We start from the raw sequence: 18601 nt of genomic DNA, 5'->3' as shown, positions 1-18601 counted from the left end.
ATGTCTCTTTCCAATCCATGAGTACATATACAACTACAGTCCGTCTTGCAAAGGAGTTGATCCAGCTGTGCAGCCAGCTTTGTGGTAGTTTCTGCTGCAGTAAGTGTTTTGAGCTGTTCATTTTCCCCAAATGATCTCAACATAGAGATGCAAACAGACTCACAAAGTGAAAACAAAGTTGCAGATGGTAATATTGCAGTAACTACTACTGAGTAGTCAACATGTCTAAATGTTGGCGACACTGCAATGGAGAAATCTTTGTCTTTAGCCAAACAGACGTTGCCTCACCTGTGACCTCATCCCATTCACCCAATCACAGACACCTTTACACAATGATTTTTTTTTTTTTAAATATGCCACCTAAAAACTCAGGCAGTCAATATCCTACCTACCTTTTACTTTGGTCATTTAATTATACGTTAACATATAATTAAAGAAATCTCCTGTGAGATTTCTTCAGCCTTGTGTTTTTAAAGACTGCAGGTCATTAGTTTACTGCAAAGGCAAGCACTTTTAAAGATGGATGCCCTCTCATTTCCATATTAGTTATAGGCTGTGACATCTAAAATGATGGCTAAACATTCTCATATGGCTGACACATGTGGCTTGGGGACTTAAAGACACAGCTTTGGCTTTGTTTTTTTTGCCTTGGTGGTGATGCATTAATAGCCTTGGACCACAGTGGCTGATATTTATTCCAGATTTTAGCACTGATTTGTAGATATTTACCCCTGGAGGTGACGCCGTCAAAAAGCAGGCAGTCTGTGCTGAAACACTAACAGTTAACAGAATTTTGAATATGCCGGCAGGCAGAAATATTTAGGCTATTTGGCACGTTTGTGTGTTGTATGTCAGTTTTTGTTAATGTTTGTTTCTTCTGTGGTTCCACAGTGTCTGAGATTCCTCACTCTATCAACACTGAAGACGGAGCCATGGTGAGTAACAAGTTACCTCCACAGCTATCATGAAAACAATCTCTCTCCAGGCGATCCAGCTGCTTGGAATTTGTACATCGCTTTTGTTAAAAGACACCGTGGTGAAGACCCGTAACTGCCTTGAGATGTTATCCAGACTACACCAGCGCAGGTAGGGGATGAGCTCACTAGCAAGGATGAAGTGAAGCTTTGAGGATTAGTTTGGTTCTTGCTGTAATAATCCACTGCTATTCTTGGGCAGAGACTGCAGTGCACCACAGCGCCATGAGTCAACAGAGACTGCACTTGAGAATTTATCTAGACAAGCAATACCATCTAAAGTATGTCTCTGTTCGTGCTCTCTTGTGTTTGAGTGTGCTTTTAATGATAATCACAGTTCGGTTTGCTTTGGTCACATTTTCAGCATAGCCTGATAATTTGACACATGGTATGAGGTTGGAGAGTTTCTACCCTGATTTGAAGTTGGAACGGTTTAAATAAAGATTTCATTTGGTTGTTATGAGAAATATGAATCTTATGATAAGCCATCAAACTAAATAGATACAATAGCAAAAGTAGTATAGTAGAAATTCTTTAACTATAAAAAGGAATTAGGGAATTAGCTTAATGCACTACAAAAACACAAGGTCCATGAGCAAAACTAAGACTTGGACCACTAAGACTTAATGTGAAAGCACAGGAACAAGAACATATAATTATATATCTATATGAAATATAGATTGATACAGTTATTGAAATAAAAACTCTGCAGTTATTCAGAAAGACTTGGGTGGTTTAGCAGCAGTTAATAGAAAGAGTACACACACACACACACGCACTCAAAAACTCACAAAAACTGTATGCAATTCTCTAAAAAAATATATTAATGATAGCTGTATGTGTGACTATGTCTGTGCACATTTTCATTGAGATATGCCAACCTATAAGGAGGTGATAGGACACATAGATGTACAGACATATATATATATATATATATATATATATATATATATATATATATATATATATATATAACACCCAGCACGCCCCTGCGGGCGGTTTATCCCTCAAGCTCGGGTCCTCTACCAGAGGCCTGGGAGCTTGAGGGTCCTGCGCAGTATCTTAGCTGTTCCCAGGACTGCGCTCTTCTGGACAGAGATCTCCGATGTTGTTCCCGGGATCTGCTGGAGCCACTCGCCTAGCTTGGGAGTCACCGCACCTAGTGCTCCGATTACCACGGGGACCACCGTTACCTTCACCCTCCACATCCTCTCGAGCTCTTCTCTGAGCCCTTGGTATTTCTCCAGCTTCTCGTGTTCCTTCTTCCTGATATTGCTGTCATTCGGAACCGCTACATCGATCACTACGGCCGTCTTCTTCTGTTTGTCTACCACCACTATGTCCGGTTGGTTAGCCACCACCATTTTGTCCGTCTGTATCTGGAAGTCCCACAGGATCTTAGCTCGGTCATTCTCCACCACCCTTGGGGGCATCTCCCATTTTGACCTCGGGACTTCCAGGTTATACTCCGCACAGATGTTCCTGTACACTATGCCGGCCACTTGGTTATGGCGTTCCATGTATGCCTTGCCTGCTAGCATCTTGCACCCTGCTGTTATGTGCTGGATTGTCTCTGGGGCATCTTTACACAGCCTGCACCTGGGGTCTTGCCTGGTGTGATAGACCCCAGCCTCTATGGATCTTGTGCTCAGAGCTTGTTCTTGTGCTGCCATGATTAGTGCCTCTGTGCTGTCTTTCAGTCCAGCTTTGTCCAGCCACTGGTAGGATTTCTGGATATCAGCCACCTCCTCTATCTGCCGGTGGTACATACCGTGCAGGGCTCTGTCCTTCCATGATGGTTCCTCGTCTCCCTCCTCTTTCTTGGGTTTCTGCTGCCTGAGGTATTCACTGAGCACTCGGTCAGTTGGGGCCATCTTCCCAATGTATTCTTGGATGTTCGTTGTCTCATCCTGGACTGTGGTGCTGACACTCACCAGTCCCCGGCCCCCTTCCTTCCGCTTAGCGTACAGCCTCAGGGTGCTGGACTTGGGGTGAAACCCTCCATGCATGGTAAGGAGCTTTCTTGTCTTTATGTCAGTGGCTTCTATCTCCTCCTTTGGCCAGCCTATTACCCCAGCAGGGTACCTGATCACGGGCAGGGCGTACGTGTTGATGGCCCGGATCTTGTTCTTACCATTCAGCTGACTCCTCAGGACTTGCCTGACCCTCTGCAGGTACTTGGTGGTTGCAGCTTTTCTAGCGGCCTCTTCATGGTTCCCATTCGCCTGCGGGATCCCCAAGTACTTGTAACTGTCCTCTATGTCTGCAATGTTGCCTTCTGGTAGTTCAATCCCCTCAGTTCTGACTACCTTCCCTCTCTTTGTTACCATCCGACTACACTTCTCCAGTCCGAACGACATTCCAATGTCATTGCTGTATAGCCTGGTAGTGTGGATCAGTGAATCGATGTCTCGTTCACTCTTGGCATACAGCTTGATGTCATCCATGTACAGGAGGTGGCTGACAACTGCTCCGTTCCGTAGTCGGTATCCGTAGCCAGTCTTGTTAATGATCTCACTGAGGGGGTTCAGGCCTATGCAGAACAGCAGTGGGGACAGAGCATCTCCTTGGTAGATCCCGCACTTGATGGTGACTTGTGCTATGGGCTTGGAGTTGGCCTCTAGTGTTGTACGCCACATCCCCATTGAGTTCCTGATGAAGGCTCTTAGGGTCCCATTGATCTTGTACAATTCTGGGCATTCCAGTATCCAGCTGTGGGGCATTGAGTCATAGGCCTTCTTGTAATCAATCCAGGCAGTGCACAGGTTGGTCAGTCTGGTCTTGCAGTCTCGGCTGATTGTTCTGTCTACCAGTAGCTGGTGTTTTGCGCCTCTGGTATTCTTGCCAATTCCTTTCTGTGTCCCGCTCATGTATTGACCCATGTGCCTGTTCATCTTAGCCGATATGATGCCTGACAGGAGCTTCCATGTAGTACTGAGGCAGGTTATTGGTCGGTAGTTGGAGGGGACCGGTCCCTTCTTGGGGTCCTTGGGGATCAGGACCGTCCGGCCTTCAGTTAGCCATTCCGGGTGTCTCTCGTTAACTAGCAGCTGGTTCATTTGTGCTGCCAGACGCTCGTGGAGTGCAGTTAGCTTCTTCAGCCAGTAGGCGTGAACCATGTCGGGCCCTGGTGCTGTCCAACTCTTCATACTGGAGACCCTTTCTTGGATATCTGCCACTGTGATGGTTACTGGACCCTGTTCAGGGAGGTCGCTGTGGTCTGCCCTCAGATCCTCTAGCCACTGAGCATTGCCGTTATGGGTTGCATCCTTCTCCCATATGCTCTTCCAGTATTGCTCCGTCTCCAGCCTTGGTGGTGCTGTTCTCTTATTGTTCCCTTGCCACTGAGAGTACACCTTTGCTGGTTCTGTGGAGAACAGCTGGTTTATTCTCCTGCCTTCTATCTCTCTGGTGTACCTCCTCAAGCGGCTGGCCAAGGCTGTGAGTCTTTGCTTGGCAGTTTCCAAGGCCTCAGGTATGGACAGCTTGCTGTATTTCTTAGGCACCTTATTCGTCGCACCTTTCTGCAACTCCGTTAGTTGGCTAACCTCTCTCCGTGCTACTTTGATCTTGCCCTCTAGCCTCCTTCTCCATGGAGGGTACTGCCCCTTGTGGCTGTTCAACTTGTAGCCAAGCATCTCACTGATCACTGCTGCCGTATTGTAGATCAGCTTGTTAGTGTCGGTAATCGTGGTTGTAGGTATTGTCCGTAGTGCTGCATTAACATCATCTAGCAGACCTTCTGAGGGTACTTCACGTAATCTTGGTAACCGGCTACGGGGGATCCAGGTTTCAAGCTTGGCCATGATCCTATTTTTCAGGTCAGTTCCTCTCGCACTCAACGATCCTTCTCCTATCACACTTGGGGCTATATACCCAATCTCGGGTGGGGGTGATGATATCTCCCCCCTGACCTGGCGTCCTGACTCCTCCTTGCCGTAGCATTTGTGTTGTACCTCGTCAATCTCTAGCTGTGAGAGCAGTCCCTTCTTTCGAATGTTGGAACACTGAGCTACTAGTTGTTTCGCCGTCATTGTGGATGTTGGGTATCGAAGAATCCATAGGTCCCTCATCCTATTCATGTAGCCCCTTCCGCCGGGGTTACTTGCGTAGTAGCATTCCAACAACGCCCTGTTTTCGTCCCTTGCCCACCGATGCCTTCTTGTTCCAGTAGCCCACTTTTCGTCAGGGTGCCCTGGTTCCTCAACACCTGACGCGGACCTTGTTGATCCGGGCGACGTCCGAGCCGGCATGCCTTCATATTTATCTGTCTCGCTCATGTCTGCGGTAGGCTTGCTTAGCATAGGGGGTCTAGCCTTAGGACCCTTACTGGATACAGACGCCCCAGGCAGGAATCGAACTTGCGATCCTCTGTTCCAAAGGCGTGTAGTCTAACCACTACGCTATCCAGCTGCACATTCATTAGAATACATATTGAAAGCTCCAACTATCCACTTTCTTCCTGTTACTCAATTCAGAGTTGCAAGAGGGCTTGAGCTTGTCTTACCTGTCACAGCACAGGCTGTCAATCTGTTGCAGGGCTAACACAGAATGACAGACGGCCACTTACTTTTACGTTCACACCTAAGGTTGGTTTACAATCACCATGTAACCTAAGCCAGAGTACCTGGAGAGAACCCACACAGACACAGAGAAAACCCACATAGAAAAGCCCCAGAATGGATTCAAACCCAGGACTTTCTTGATGTGAGGCAACAGTGTTAAACACCGCAACACCATCAACTAACTCTCAACTAACTTTGTTCAGTCTTTAATTACACACACAGTGTTTACCTCAACACTAGATGTGGTTCTAATAAAAGATGATTAAGCAGTATTTCACAACAAAGCTTGGTTAACATACCAGCAGTGTCCTTAAAGTTGGCATTAAGCAATCACTCCATTCTCTGCCATGGCTCACACATAATCCTCCTGATGTGTCTGGCTTTGCATTAAGTCAGGCATTTACTATAATTAACTTTCATGATATATCTAGGTGTCTTCCTGTTGAAAGGGAGTTTTTCCTTCCCACTGTCACCAAAGTAAAAAGGGTGTTTGGGGATAAGATTAAAAATCTCTGCCTCTGGTGACTGGCCAATCAGAGCTCCTGTTTGTGATGCAGATCAGTGCTGTTGATAAGCCGCCAGAGGTCCTGACGCTGGAAGAGGACATCAAAAGTGAATCTTCAGAAACCAACACAGTGGCAACAATAGAAAATAATGTTATTGTTCTAGAGGAGAGTGAAGTTGCATCTCCTGCTCTTGATCTGACCTTCCGTATACCTGAAGCTGCCGGTAAGTGTTATTTGGGCAATTTTACATATGATGCTTTATTTTTCCACATAGCATTCCAGCTATACAAGACTACCTTTTTCATTAGTTCTTATATCATAATATCATAAGATATCATATGTCAGATATCTTCTATAATAGAGAGTGAGTTTCTTCTTATCTTTGTTTTTTCAGGGATTGAGAAGGAGGGTTTGTTGCTGGAGGATACTGTGCAGATTTTCTCTGTAGAACCTCCTCCACCTGAAGACCTTCCAGCTGAACTGCCAGGAAGCGTCACACTGCCTGAACCCCCAGTAGAAATTGAAGCCTCTGGTTCAGTCCCAGATGTTTTGGAGGGGCTAATTGAACCATCTACAATCACTCCAGAAGAGGAGGAAATGTCCCTTGGGGAAACTGCTTCAGAGGAAGAGGTGAAAACAGAAGAAATCACCATAAATGCAGATGTTACATCTGGAGCTGAGGAAGAGACATTTGGACCTACAGCTGTACCTATGGAAGAGGAGAATCCAGATGATGTTGTTGAGATTATAGAGGAACTTGAAATCTTTACTGTCATAACTGAAACCAAGGAAGAAAAGGGTCTACCTGCCCAAATACCAATTCCAGATGCTGTAGATATAACTAGTGAAGCATCACAGCCAGAGCCAACGAAGATGAGTCTTCTTCCTGTTGGCGATAACTCCATTGAGGGGACATCAGAAGAGTCTAACCCTGCAGATATTCCACCTGATAATGAGGAGGCTAACACCCTAAGACCAGAAAATTCAGCCATTAATGTGCTGTCGGCCAGCCCCGAGGAACCTGTATTTGAAGAGAATGGCTTGGAAGAATCAGTAGAAAATCAGGATCACGAAAGAAATGAAGAGGCTCTGTCTGAAGCTCCAGTTGTAGTAGAAGAGCCTCCAGAAACTCCAGAGATCTCTAGAGAAGATCTTACAGATGATGAAATCTTACTGGTTAACAAAGATGTTCCTGAACCACCAGTGACAGATTCTCTGGGCCCTGCCCAACCAACTGCTCTGTCTCCAGAGAGGGAGTCACCCTTTACCCGTATCTCTTATGTAAACCCTGATTTTGATGATGAGCCTGACACAGACATGCCTTTACTGGTGGAGGTAAAGCAATAGAATCAAACAAGATTTGTTTTGAACAAAAAATGTATGCTGTCTGCATCTGATAATCAAATCATTTTACTTTCTTATCGCCTAGATCCAGACTACTGATGATGGCTTGGACGATACCACCACTGGAGACCATGGTTATAATGTGGTTCAGTATGGTTATGGTTTGATTAACCACACAGAGGAGGGCAGCACCGGATTCCCAATAGGTGTGGGCCACGGCACAGACCAGGCTAGTATTGCCATGCCTGTAAACCCTGGACGAGCACTAATGGTTTTCTTTAGTCTGAGGGTGACCAACATGATCTTCTCAGAGGATCTCTTTAACAAGAGTTCCCCAGAGTACAAAGCTCTGGAGCAACGCTTCCTCGAGCTGGTAAATGCCTGCGTCTTGCAGTATTTGTTATTTTCATTATTCACAATCCTGTGTAAAATCCTTTTGCTTGTAACATCAAACTGCACATTTTTCAACTGTTCCCTAGCTTGTGCCCTACCTACAATCCAACCTCAGTCACTTTGAGAACCTGGAGATCTTGAACTTCCGAAATGGGAGCATTGTAGTCAACAGCCGGATGAAATTCGGGAAGCCTGTGGCTCGTGGCGTCACAACAACTGTCTACTTAATCTTGGAGGACTTTTGTAACACAGCCTACCAGACCATGAACCTGGCCATTGACAAGTATTCACTGGATGTTGAATCAGGTATGCTCTCACTGACAACCAGTGCTGTCATAAGGACAGCACTTCTTCTTGAGATCCCTGTCAAAGGTCTCCTAAAGAAATCACTATTTCTGTTCTTGTTGCCAAGAACCACTGTTCTATGAGAAAGTCTCACCTGTCACCAGCTATCTTTAGCTACTTCCTTGCATGTATTTGGGGATCTAAATTAGCCTTTTTAAATGCTTTCATGCTAGCATTGTATAACAAACTCATGAAAAGAAGGCAATTGGCTTATTTCCATAAATTTTAAACACTTACTTCATTGTCACCTTAGAATATTGCTTTGCAAAGTATTCTAAGGTATTCTAAGGCAAAGTATAGCACAGTGCGCAAAAGCCTACAAAACCTTGCCAACCCCTTTTTCCCCTTGCTGAGTTTGCTTCTGCTGAAGGTTTCTTCCTGTTTAAAATTAGCTCTCCGTAAATAAAACTGAATTGAATTGAACTGAATTGAATTATTGTGACTTGTGGCAGAGCTGAGCGTCACAAACAGATAAGCTGGAATGAGATAATCAGGCTTCCTTGGACTGCAGCCATGTTGACACATATCATTATCTACTGTTCACTCTGACCAACCGGTTAGTGTGAGTAGAATGACATATCCCGGTATAGTAACTAACTCCAGGGTTCAACTAGTACGTGTCCGTTTGTTGTTAGCTATTTCAATTTGTAGTTCATTTGTAGTCTGAGTTCTCTTGACCATGCACATTTGAGAAGGTTATTTTATTTTACAGGTGACCAGGCCGATCCCTGTAAGTTCCAGGCGTGTAACGAGTACGCTGAGTGTAAAGTGAACAAGTGGTCTGGGGAGGCAGAGTGCGTCTGCAATGCTGGGTATTTCAGCGTGGATGGCTTGCCCTGTCAGAGCATCTGTGAGCTGCAGACTGACTTTTGTCTCAATGACGGCAAATGCGACGTCATCCCTGGCCAGGGAGCCATCTGCAGGTGGGTGACAGGCGGGGATTAGGGGAAGTGATCTGAGATTGTGTGCTGGATAGTGTGTCTGAGTTTGCAGATTTGTGAGGCTAGTACTCCATCACATAAACAGATTTTCAAGTGCTAGCTGGGTCTCCCCATAAATCTAGCTGGCCTTGCAAATTATAAATAAGTAAATAAAATGAAGATTATGTTTTATAGCTTTGTTGGGTATGTTACACCACTCCAGGACAACTTGGTGTAAACAGCAGAACCGAGTTTATTTGGGTACTTCAGAACCGTGGCTTTCACATACAGAGCCCAAAAATACACTCTTCTTCTTTTCCTTTTTCGAACATAGTTTTTCTTTTTTCGTGACTGCCCCCTACTGGTGGAAAAACATGTAGCAGCCAAAAATCCAAACATATAGTTGAATAACACAAATACCAACAGATTTATGCAATGTTTTGGACATATTTTAGCTTTACACTTTACCAAGTGCTACATTCCTCCCCTGCTAAATAAATGTTGTCCCAACATTGAGGAAACATGACAATAAGAAACAAAAATAAACAACTATACTTCTCTTTTCCTTGTGACAACGTAGAGATGGCGTAAGTCGGAATAGGATTTAGCAGTGCTTTAAGATCACTTTCATGATGCACTATTGGACCTCAGGTGACAGAATCACATGTTACTCTCTTACCAGATAAGCATCGGCTTATAACAATGCTGAGTTGTTTCCAACAGTCCACATACAATTATTACCCTCTAAGACATTACTATCACTTTATCACGTGCTCCGGAGCTTATCAACTTAGATAGTAACCATTTAATCACAATTAACCTCATCAAACATAACGATCCAATGTCTTACGCTACCATCCCAAAAGTATCAAATACTTGTGTCACCATATTGGTAAGGCCTTGTAAGTCCCCATACATTTTTGAAAAGTAACATCATTTAAATTCAAAAAAACTCTTTCACAGTTCAATAATAACTAACTGGCACATAAGCTGCATAGTAAGGCATCTGTAGAGCTGCCCAAGGTACTCCAAACTGGTCATAGAATGGCGGTGCTGCTGCACTGGCATACAATGGGTTAACACTGTGACCAATTGCTCTTTGAACTGGTTGGCCAAACGCATCATAAGTCAATATTTTCCGTGGACATCTCTCCCTCTGAGATCTTCTCGGCTGCGGTTCCGACAGTTCTGGGTTCATTTCACTGGGCTGACCTGGCGAAGCAACAGTGTCTGATGATGCTGAGGTGTCATGTTCAGCGTTACCTTGTCCATTCACCATTTCTACTTGAAACTCTTCAGCATCCACTCTAAGCTCCGTGCTCTTTCGCTGAAGGTCCTGGTCCAGTTCAGTAGCAGGTGCAGACACCATTAAATCCCCTTGAGGCTGACAGTGGTGGTGCCTCACTCTCTGAGACCAATACTGTTCTTCATCATCTGAGCTCTCTATATGGTTCGATGCGTCTTGTAGGTCTCTTTGTTTTTGTGTCTGTGTAGTGTGGCTTCGTTCAGTTCTTGTTATTGTGGGAAGCGGTAATGCATTACAGGGCATTAACATGTTGCGGTGGAGGATACGGCCTCGCCCAGCACCACGCTCCGGCTTAACCTCATAAACAGGGCTGTTTTCCCCCTTTTGAGAGATCACTATGTGAACTTGATCCTCCCAATAGGAGCGTAACTTTCCCGGGCCTCCCCTCTCTGACATGTTCCTGACAAGTACCCTGTCCCCAGGTGAGAGTACAGCACTTTGTCTCTTCAGGTCATAATGTGATTTCCCTCTTGCCAGAGTCTTTTTAATGTTTCTGGATGCAATGTCATATGCTTCTTTCATTTGTTGTTGCCATTTGTGAGCATAATCCTCATATGATTTGCATTTGTTCGTCTCACTCAGTCCAAAAATGACATCAATAGGGAGACGTGGATGTCTACCAAAGAGTAAATAAAAGGGCGAGTACCCTGTCGAGTCACTAGTTGTGCAATTATAGGCATGCACAACTTTGTTTACATAGTCACTCCAGTTTCCTTTCTTTTCCTCATCCAGGGTCCGGAGCATTGACAGCAAGGTGCGATTAAACCTTTCCACTGGGTTCCCCTGTGGATGGTAGGGTGTGGTCTTTGAATTGGCTATTCCTGTGTACTTCTGCAGCTGTTTGAATAAATGGTTTTCAAATTCTCTGCCTTGATCGTGATGTAATTTACCAGGAAAACCAAATTTCAAGGAAAAGTCATTAAAAATTTTGTCTGCTGCTGTTTTGCCAGATTTGTTGCGTGTAGGGTAGGCTTGAGCAAACTTGGTGAAGTTGTCCTGTAACACTAAAATATACTCATACCCTCCCCTGCTCTTTTCGAGATGGACATAGTCTATTGAAACCATTTCAAAGGGTGCAGTAGCCGGCACGTGACACATGGGGGCCCTACACTGAACTGTAGGTTTTTTCTGAATATTACATTTGCACACCTGTGTGATGAAAAACTCAATATCTTTGTACATATTCGGCCAATAAAACCTACTCCTTGCCAAATTCATCACACGGTCCACCCCCAAGTGACCCATTTCGCAGTGAAGGTGTTTGTACACCAGTTCTTTGTGCGATTCCGGAATCACAATCTGAGTGTAAGTCACAGTCTTTCGTATCAGCAACCCGTCATCTGAGATAAACAGCTTTTTCCACTCGTGTAGTAGCTGTTTTCCTGTAGGGGTTTTGAGCGCTGATGTCTTGTCAAGACTCGCACCAGTACTCTTTAAGTTAAGAACATAAGCTATGGCAGGGTCCTGCTTTTGAGCTTGCAATAGCTCCTGCGTTGTGATCCTCACATCTGGCAGATTTTCTGTAAGTATTTTGTTTACTTCTGGATTGCATGTTATGGCTGATATCCAATCCAGTTGTTTGTCTTCCTGTGTTTCAATGGCATTCAGTACTGCGCTTAACACTTCAGGCGAACACAGCTCAGTACATTCTGACATGTATGAATCCATACTAGAAGGTGTTCTGGACAAAAAGTCTGCATCAACGTTACTTTTTCCGGGTCGGTATTTCAGTGTTATGTTAAAATCAGCCAGCTCGGAAACCCATCTGTGCCCTGTTGCATTCAGTTTAGCTGTGCCTAAAACATAGGTTAAAGGGTTGTTATCACTGTACACTGTCACTGAGGGAGCATAGAACAAATAGTCTCTAAAGCGCTCAGTCACAGCCCATTTTAGTGCCAAAAACTCAAGTTTCCCTGAGTGCCACCTGTAGTTCCTCTCAGCTTGTGTTAATGTTCTTGACCCATATCCAATGACTCTTAATTTACTGTCCTGCCTTTGATACAAAACTGCACCAAGGCCTTCTTCTGAAGCATCGATGTGCAGAATGAAGGGTTCCTCAAACTTAGGATAAGCCATCACAGGTGGATTAGTCAAAACATCCACCAAATAGTCTAGTGCTTTTTGGTGGCTGTCACTCCATATGATTTTTTGGGTGGGTGCAGCATGCCCCGCCTTGGCTGACCGCGCTGGTGTTTGGGTGTGGTCAACTGAGAGTAAATCATATAGGCACTTTGCATGTCTTGAAAAATCTTGTACATAGCTTTGGTAGTATCCTAAAAGCTTTCTCAGCTCTTTAATGTTTGTTGGTGGGTTGTCCTTCAAAGCTCGTACTGCTTGTACCTCTTTGTCATCCATTTTGTAGCCGTCTGCTGAAATGATTTTGCCCACATAGCGGACCTCATTTTTAAACAAGTCACATTTATCAGGTCTTAGTTTTACTCCCCAAGCCCGCTGACGTTTGAGAACTGATCTCAAATCTTCAATATGCTGTTCAAATGTTTGACTGTACACCAAAACATCATCTAAATATGGAGTGCATATTTTGTCCCTCAAGCCTTCCAAACTTTCCTCCATGCTCCGCTGGAAAGCTGCAGGTGCATTGGTGAGTCCAAATGGGATTCTATTCCATTCATACAGCCCCCAGGGTGTTGTGAAGGCGGTATATTTTTTTGAGTCTTCGCTGATTTCACCTTGATAGTACGCTTTGCCTTGGTCAAGCACACTAAACCACCTATTGCCGCCAAGTCCATCAAGGATTTCCTGTATTCGTGGAATAGGGTGTCTGTCTGGAATGGTCTTTTTATTGAGGCCCCTATAATCAACACACAGTCTCAGGCCTCCATCCCGCCTCCTCACACACACTATTGGAGAGGCATATGGTGAGGTTGATTTGTGAATAAAGTCTTTTTTTAACAAGTCCTGAATGTGACTTTTTACTTCATCATAGAGAGCACGTGGGACTGCATTATAGGATTTGGCTACAGGAATCTGATCAGTGAGTTTGATATCCATTTTTAAATTTTTTATGTAACCAACTTCCTCTTTGTGTTTAGCAAATGCGCCTGACTCCTCCCTTAACATTTCCAAGACAACTGCCTGTTGTTCTGTGTTAAGGTGGCCCAAATTGACAGGTGGTTCCCAAGGCTCTTCTGCTGAGCTAGGTGGGTTCTGATTGTCTTTTTCTACAATCGAGCCTATCTGAGCTTCTTTGAGATTTACAGGATAACTATGTGTTACCCTCTCTATGTTACCTAGAAGGGTTTTAGGTGGCAGCACAATGTCATGTTTGGTAGCATTAGTAACATAGATATTGACTTTGCGGGTACTGCCTGATATAGACAGCAACTGGCAGTTAGATTTCAGACCCTCATCTAAAGACAAGTTTTCATCTGGCTCAAAAAGCATTTCACTTTTTACCTTTAGGTCTGTTTTGATGGAACAACTAACGCCGTACATTTGTCCACTCGGTACGACAATAGCTTTGCGTCCTGATCTGATAGGATAAGTAACTATCTCGCTACTGGTGGTGTGGATAAGGTTCAACAGTGCTTCTGCTTTGCTTGATCCTACTCTTAGAGAGTTTCTGAGTAAAGACAAGCTTTCACTGGACTGAGTAGTGTCTTTTTTTATCAGTTCCTCAATAGCATTAAACCCTATTATTGGTTTTTGCATCACATCCTGACTTACTAGGATTGGAACCCAAACCTCATTCTGAGCTACAGCTTTTCCTCTCGAATCACAAAGGCTAAGGCTAACTTCTACCCAACCCTGGAAAGGGACTTCAGATCCATTTACAGCTCTCAAGTCTAAAAGTTCATCCTTACTTAGTAAATCGCTGATGGGGTGAACTTCTAAGTGAGGTAAATTGTCTGATTTCCAGCATGCACTCATTATTGAAACTTGGGCTCCCGTGTCCCACAGTGCCTGTGTTTTGCAGTTATTCATTCTACACCATACTAGACACTTTCTGCCCACGAGCTGTGCTACTTTTCTTTTTTTGGTACTTAAATTTAACACGTTTGGGGGTTGGTTCCTAATTTTAGGATTTCCTGAGTCAGTTGGTGATGCTAGGGATAAGCTTTGGGCCTTGGGAATGTTATCACATTGGGACATTGGTGGTAAAGCTGTGGCTTGTCCCGCAGTCACAGCCCCGCCCAGTTTTCCTGCTTCTGAGCTCCCCTTACTTTACATCCCTTTGCCCAGTGAGAGTCACTGCCACATTTGAAACAATGGTCACAGTCCCTGTTTTCTTGTTGACATGCAGAGCATCGCCTTTTTGGTCTCTGAGCTGCCTTTCTGTACGCCCTGACTTGTCTACCACCATCACCACTTCTATCTCGTTGGACAGTTTGCACTGGTGAAGCTACCTGTCCTGTGAGTTCCCTAATTGCTGAGTTACTTTCCTCAATTTTTGCAAATAAGGAGTTATCTTTGAGGGTTTTAGCCAGTTTTGTGTCAGGCTGGCTTGTGCGGGGATCAGTAAGCGCTACATTCTGCTCAACTACATTTAGTCCTGTTCTAAATGACCTGTGGGCTTTTGCCTTTAATGCTCTCTCGCTTTCATTGTACTGGGCTGTTTGCATTTTCATTAATAAGAGTTCATCGCTACAGTTTTCATCCTGCAAATATGCTCTCATTTCTGCTCTGACATTGTCATTTAGAAGACCCGTTCTAATGGACTGAAAACATTGACTTTGAACAAGTTCTTTGTTATACTTTAGGCTAGACTGGGTGCGCTCAGATGCGAAAAGGATTTTTTGACGCAAATCCAGCACTCTAATCAGGAACTCAAGTGGTGTTTCATTTGCCCCCTGTGTAGCTTTGGTTAATTGCTGGTACAGTACTGTTGCATCCGTTTCTGCATAATGGGCTTTTAGAACTTGTCTCAGGCTGGTCAATGTGAGATCTTCTTTCCCTTCCAAATAGCTCCTTAGTTTTAACCCAGGACTGATGGCACGTATGACAGCCTCCACAATCTCAGCTTCAGAGTAGCCCGTTTTTAAGCCGCTTTCCATCTGGTGCTCTAAGCTACTGAAACTCAGCGTGTCTTTAGCTGTAGACTCACCCACATGTCCACTTATCCTGAAGTCTTTTCTGAATCCACCTGATGAAACATTACAGCAGCTGTTGCCAATACAGTCTCTCCCCTTGCGCTGTGTTTCGCCGTCCAGCGACGTCCTCATGGCCACCTGCTGCTCCGCTGATGTCCCTTGAGCCGCCTGATGCTCTAGCGATGTCATCGGCCCTGTCCGCTGCTCCGGAGGTGCCCGCGCCGCTGCCAGTTGCTCCTCGTGCACAGCCTCCACCGTCATCTCCGCTCTGTCTGAAGATGAAGACCGGACCACCGCTCCTGCGCCGACAGCCGCTGACCGCGCCTCCACCAGCAAAACCAGCACATCATTTAGCTCCAGAAGCACCGACATGCCTTCACCCTCTCGCTGTAAAAGCTCTTCTCGTTCACAAAACTGGCTAATAAGCTTAACGAGAGCTCTGCGAGATTTGCTTTGTATTTCTTTGCTGCCCTTTTCTGTAATATTACATAGTTCACATACTCTGAGCAGTTCTTCCAAAGAAAGTCCACATAACTTCTGCTCCAATTCCAACAAAAAATCTTCACGGTTCACAGACATGCTTGAAAGATAACTAAGACGAGTAAAACTCTCTCAGTGTATCCGACCGGAGAAAACACAGTTTCCGTGGCATTAGCTAGACTGTCGCAATCCGTTAGCATTAGCTCCTTTGCTCTGTCACGCTCCTTTACTGTGTTCCTCTGTGTGAAGTAGTCCCAAAAACTATCTCGGTGGAACCTCCAAAATGTTACACCACTCCAGGACAACTTGGTGTAAACAGCAGAACCGAGTTTATTTGGGTACTTCAGAACCGTGGCTTTCACATACAGAGCCCAAAAATACACTCTTCTTCTTTTCCTTTTTCGAACATAGTTTTTCTTTTTTCGTGACTGCCCCCTACTGGTGGAAAAACATGTAGCAGCCAAAAATCCAAACATATAGTTGAATAACACAAATACCAACAGATTTATGCAATGTTTTGGACATATTTTAGCTTTACACTTTACCAAGTGCTACAGGTACAAAATATAATTAGACCAGCCCAGATTTATTTTCTGACCTTACCCTCTCCCATACTCCGCTTCAGCTTCTCTTTTGTTTATTCCATCTGCTCTTCTGACGACTTTGTGACTCAGAGCCTTTCGTTGCCCTGCCCCATGACTTTGGTGTGCACTTCCACCATAAATTCTCTTTCTATTTTTAAATCATGGGTCAAAACCCATCTGTTCAGAAATGCATACCATTCATTGTAACATAGTCTTAGTCAATTGTTACTTTGATCACTGTTGTGTATATGTTTTTAATTTGCTGTACTAATGTAATTTGTCCTTGAGGGTTTTTAAAGGTGCCTAAAAATAAAATGTATTAGATTTTAGCAAATCTGCAAAGGCTCAAAACTTTGCCAGTTAATATTCAGTTATCTACACCAGAAGACATTTATTTTTGTTGCCCTGTACATACTTGAAAACAGTAACGCTAAGATGTGATTAACATGGTGATTAATTTTCTCTGCTCCAGGATAAAAGATTTCAGTTTAATGTGATATAGTCCAAACCCTTTCTTAAATTTTATACTACCTTAGATGCTTTTACATATTTTCCAAGACATTCCTGATGATCACAGGCTTTGTTTTGTGTGACTAAAGATCTGTGCATATGCATCTATATCCAAACATGCAAATTTGTATGTGGTGTGTAAGTTGTGCACAAGATGACGTGCCAAGAACAATCCAACATCAGTGACAGAAATATGTCTGGTGGCTATGTTCACGATTTTGTATGTGGTGTGCTCAACTTGAGTGATTATGAACAAACAAGGACGGGCCTTTGTTCCAAGATGAGTGCTTAACATTTGTTTCACACCCACTACCACATCGTAAAACACACAGGCAGCTCCAGATGCTGTTGGATCGTTGTTTACCTCACACCGTCCAACAAAAGTGTTGTGGTGCTCCAAACGAGTGGTGTGAATTGTTGATTCTTTATTCCAAAAGTATTAATGATTTAATGACTTGTTGTCGTCAGTGATGACTTTTTAAAGATTTTTGTTATTCAGTGAAAGAAAGAGACGTTACAACATGACGCATGACGTGTATGTATGAATCATGATGTGGGATGCAGCATTTTCATCTTCTGCTGTTTCCAATGCTTCTCGTCTTGCTTTCGTTTTTTGAACACTGGAAAAAAATGTTATCGCGGTTTTGAAAAATTTCCAATGTCATCCCCAGGTGTCGCGTCGGGGAGAACTGGTGGTACAGAGGAGAACATTGCGAGGAGTACGTGTCCGAGCCGCTGGTTGTTGGCATAGCGATTGCCTCTGTAGCTGGCTTCCTCTTGGTGGCCTCTGGAGTCATCTTCTTCCTGGCCAGGACTTTACGGGATCAGTATGACAAGGATGAGTCAGAGGACCCCATACGGTAAGGAGTGCACGTCAAATGCTGTTAGTACCCAAAGAGTCATTTCAACACCACAGAGCACATGGGGATGGTTTAATAATGAAAGAATTTGGATTTCTGTTGCAGTTAAGAGTTTACAGGATATTTGTAATGTTGTTTGACTTTAGTAATTATGACTGTGCTTTTAATCTCGCTGCCTCTCTGTAAAGCTGTTGGATTTAGATTTCTACAGTGGGCAAACCATTCAGAAGGCTCAAGGGCATGTTCACGACTGAGAAACCAGCTTTTCAGTGCACTCCACACCTGAGTATCAATATAATGCATATTTCACAGAACTTCAGTTTTTCATTTACAGATTCATCCACTGAAGCCACATTTAACAGTTTAAATAGTTTCAGTTAAGATTTGGAGCTGTATTTAATGCGTATGGTGCATGCTACAGTGGAAAATGTTAACACCTGGTCTATCGTATTTGATACCTGAGTTTTGTGTGATACCAATTAAAAATCATATATGCAAATCATTATTTATTTATTCAAAAAAATTGCCAGAAATTTTTTTTCTGACAATTATTTCATGGTTCAGTCTTTAAATGGATATTAAATTTGATTAAAATAGGAAAATTAACACTAAATCCTTTTGTCAGTCAGTCTTAAATGGAAAGAAACTATACTTTATGGTTTGATAGTGAAGAGAAATACTTAAATTTAGTCTGTTTGATGACCAACCCTCTTCCATGCAATCAGCGTGGTTATTTTCTTGAGGGGACAGACTAAGTTGAGAA

General features: G+C 43.8%; 1 protein-coding gene across 1 annotated transcript in view; it reads left to right on the top strand.

Moving 5' to 3' along the window:
- The window catches only part of impg2a (interphotoreceptor matrix proteoglycan 2a), a 37424-nt gene that overhangs the window by 10495 nt on the left and 8328 nt on the right, over positions 1 to 18601 (top strand). The window contains exons 12-18 of the mRNA XM_080903647.1: positions 892 to 935; positions 6097 to 6268; positions 6440 to 7380; positions 7475 to 7762; positions 7869 to 8088; positions 8840 to 9050; positions 17650 to 17838. Coding sequence (XP_080759773.1) covers positions 892 to 935; positions 6097 to 6268; positions 6440 to 7380; positions 7475 to 7762; positions 7869 to 8088; positions 8840 to 9050; positions 17650 to 17838 — 2065 coding nt within the window. The remainder of the gene's footprint in view (positions 1 to 891; positions 936 to 6096; positions 6269 to 6439; positions 7381 to 7474; positions 7763 to 7868; positions 8089 to 8839; positions 9051 to 17649; positions 17839 to 18601) is intronic.

The sequence above is a fragment of the Rhamphochromis sp. 'chilingali' genome, assembly GCF_963969265.1.
Source record: "Rhamphochromis sp. 'chilingali' genome assembly, chromosome: 14".
In the NCBI taxonomy this organism is placed as follows: Eukaryota; Metazoa; Chordata; class Actinopteri; order Cichliformes; family Cichlidae; genus Rhamphochromis; species Rhamphochromis sp. 'chilingali'.
The sequence above is the reverse complement of the archived record's forward strand: the minus strand, read 5'-3'. Positions and strand labels throughout refer to the sequence as shown.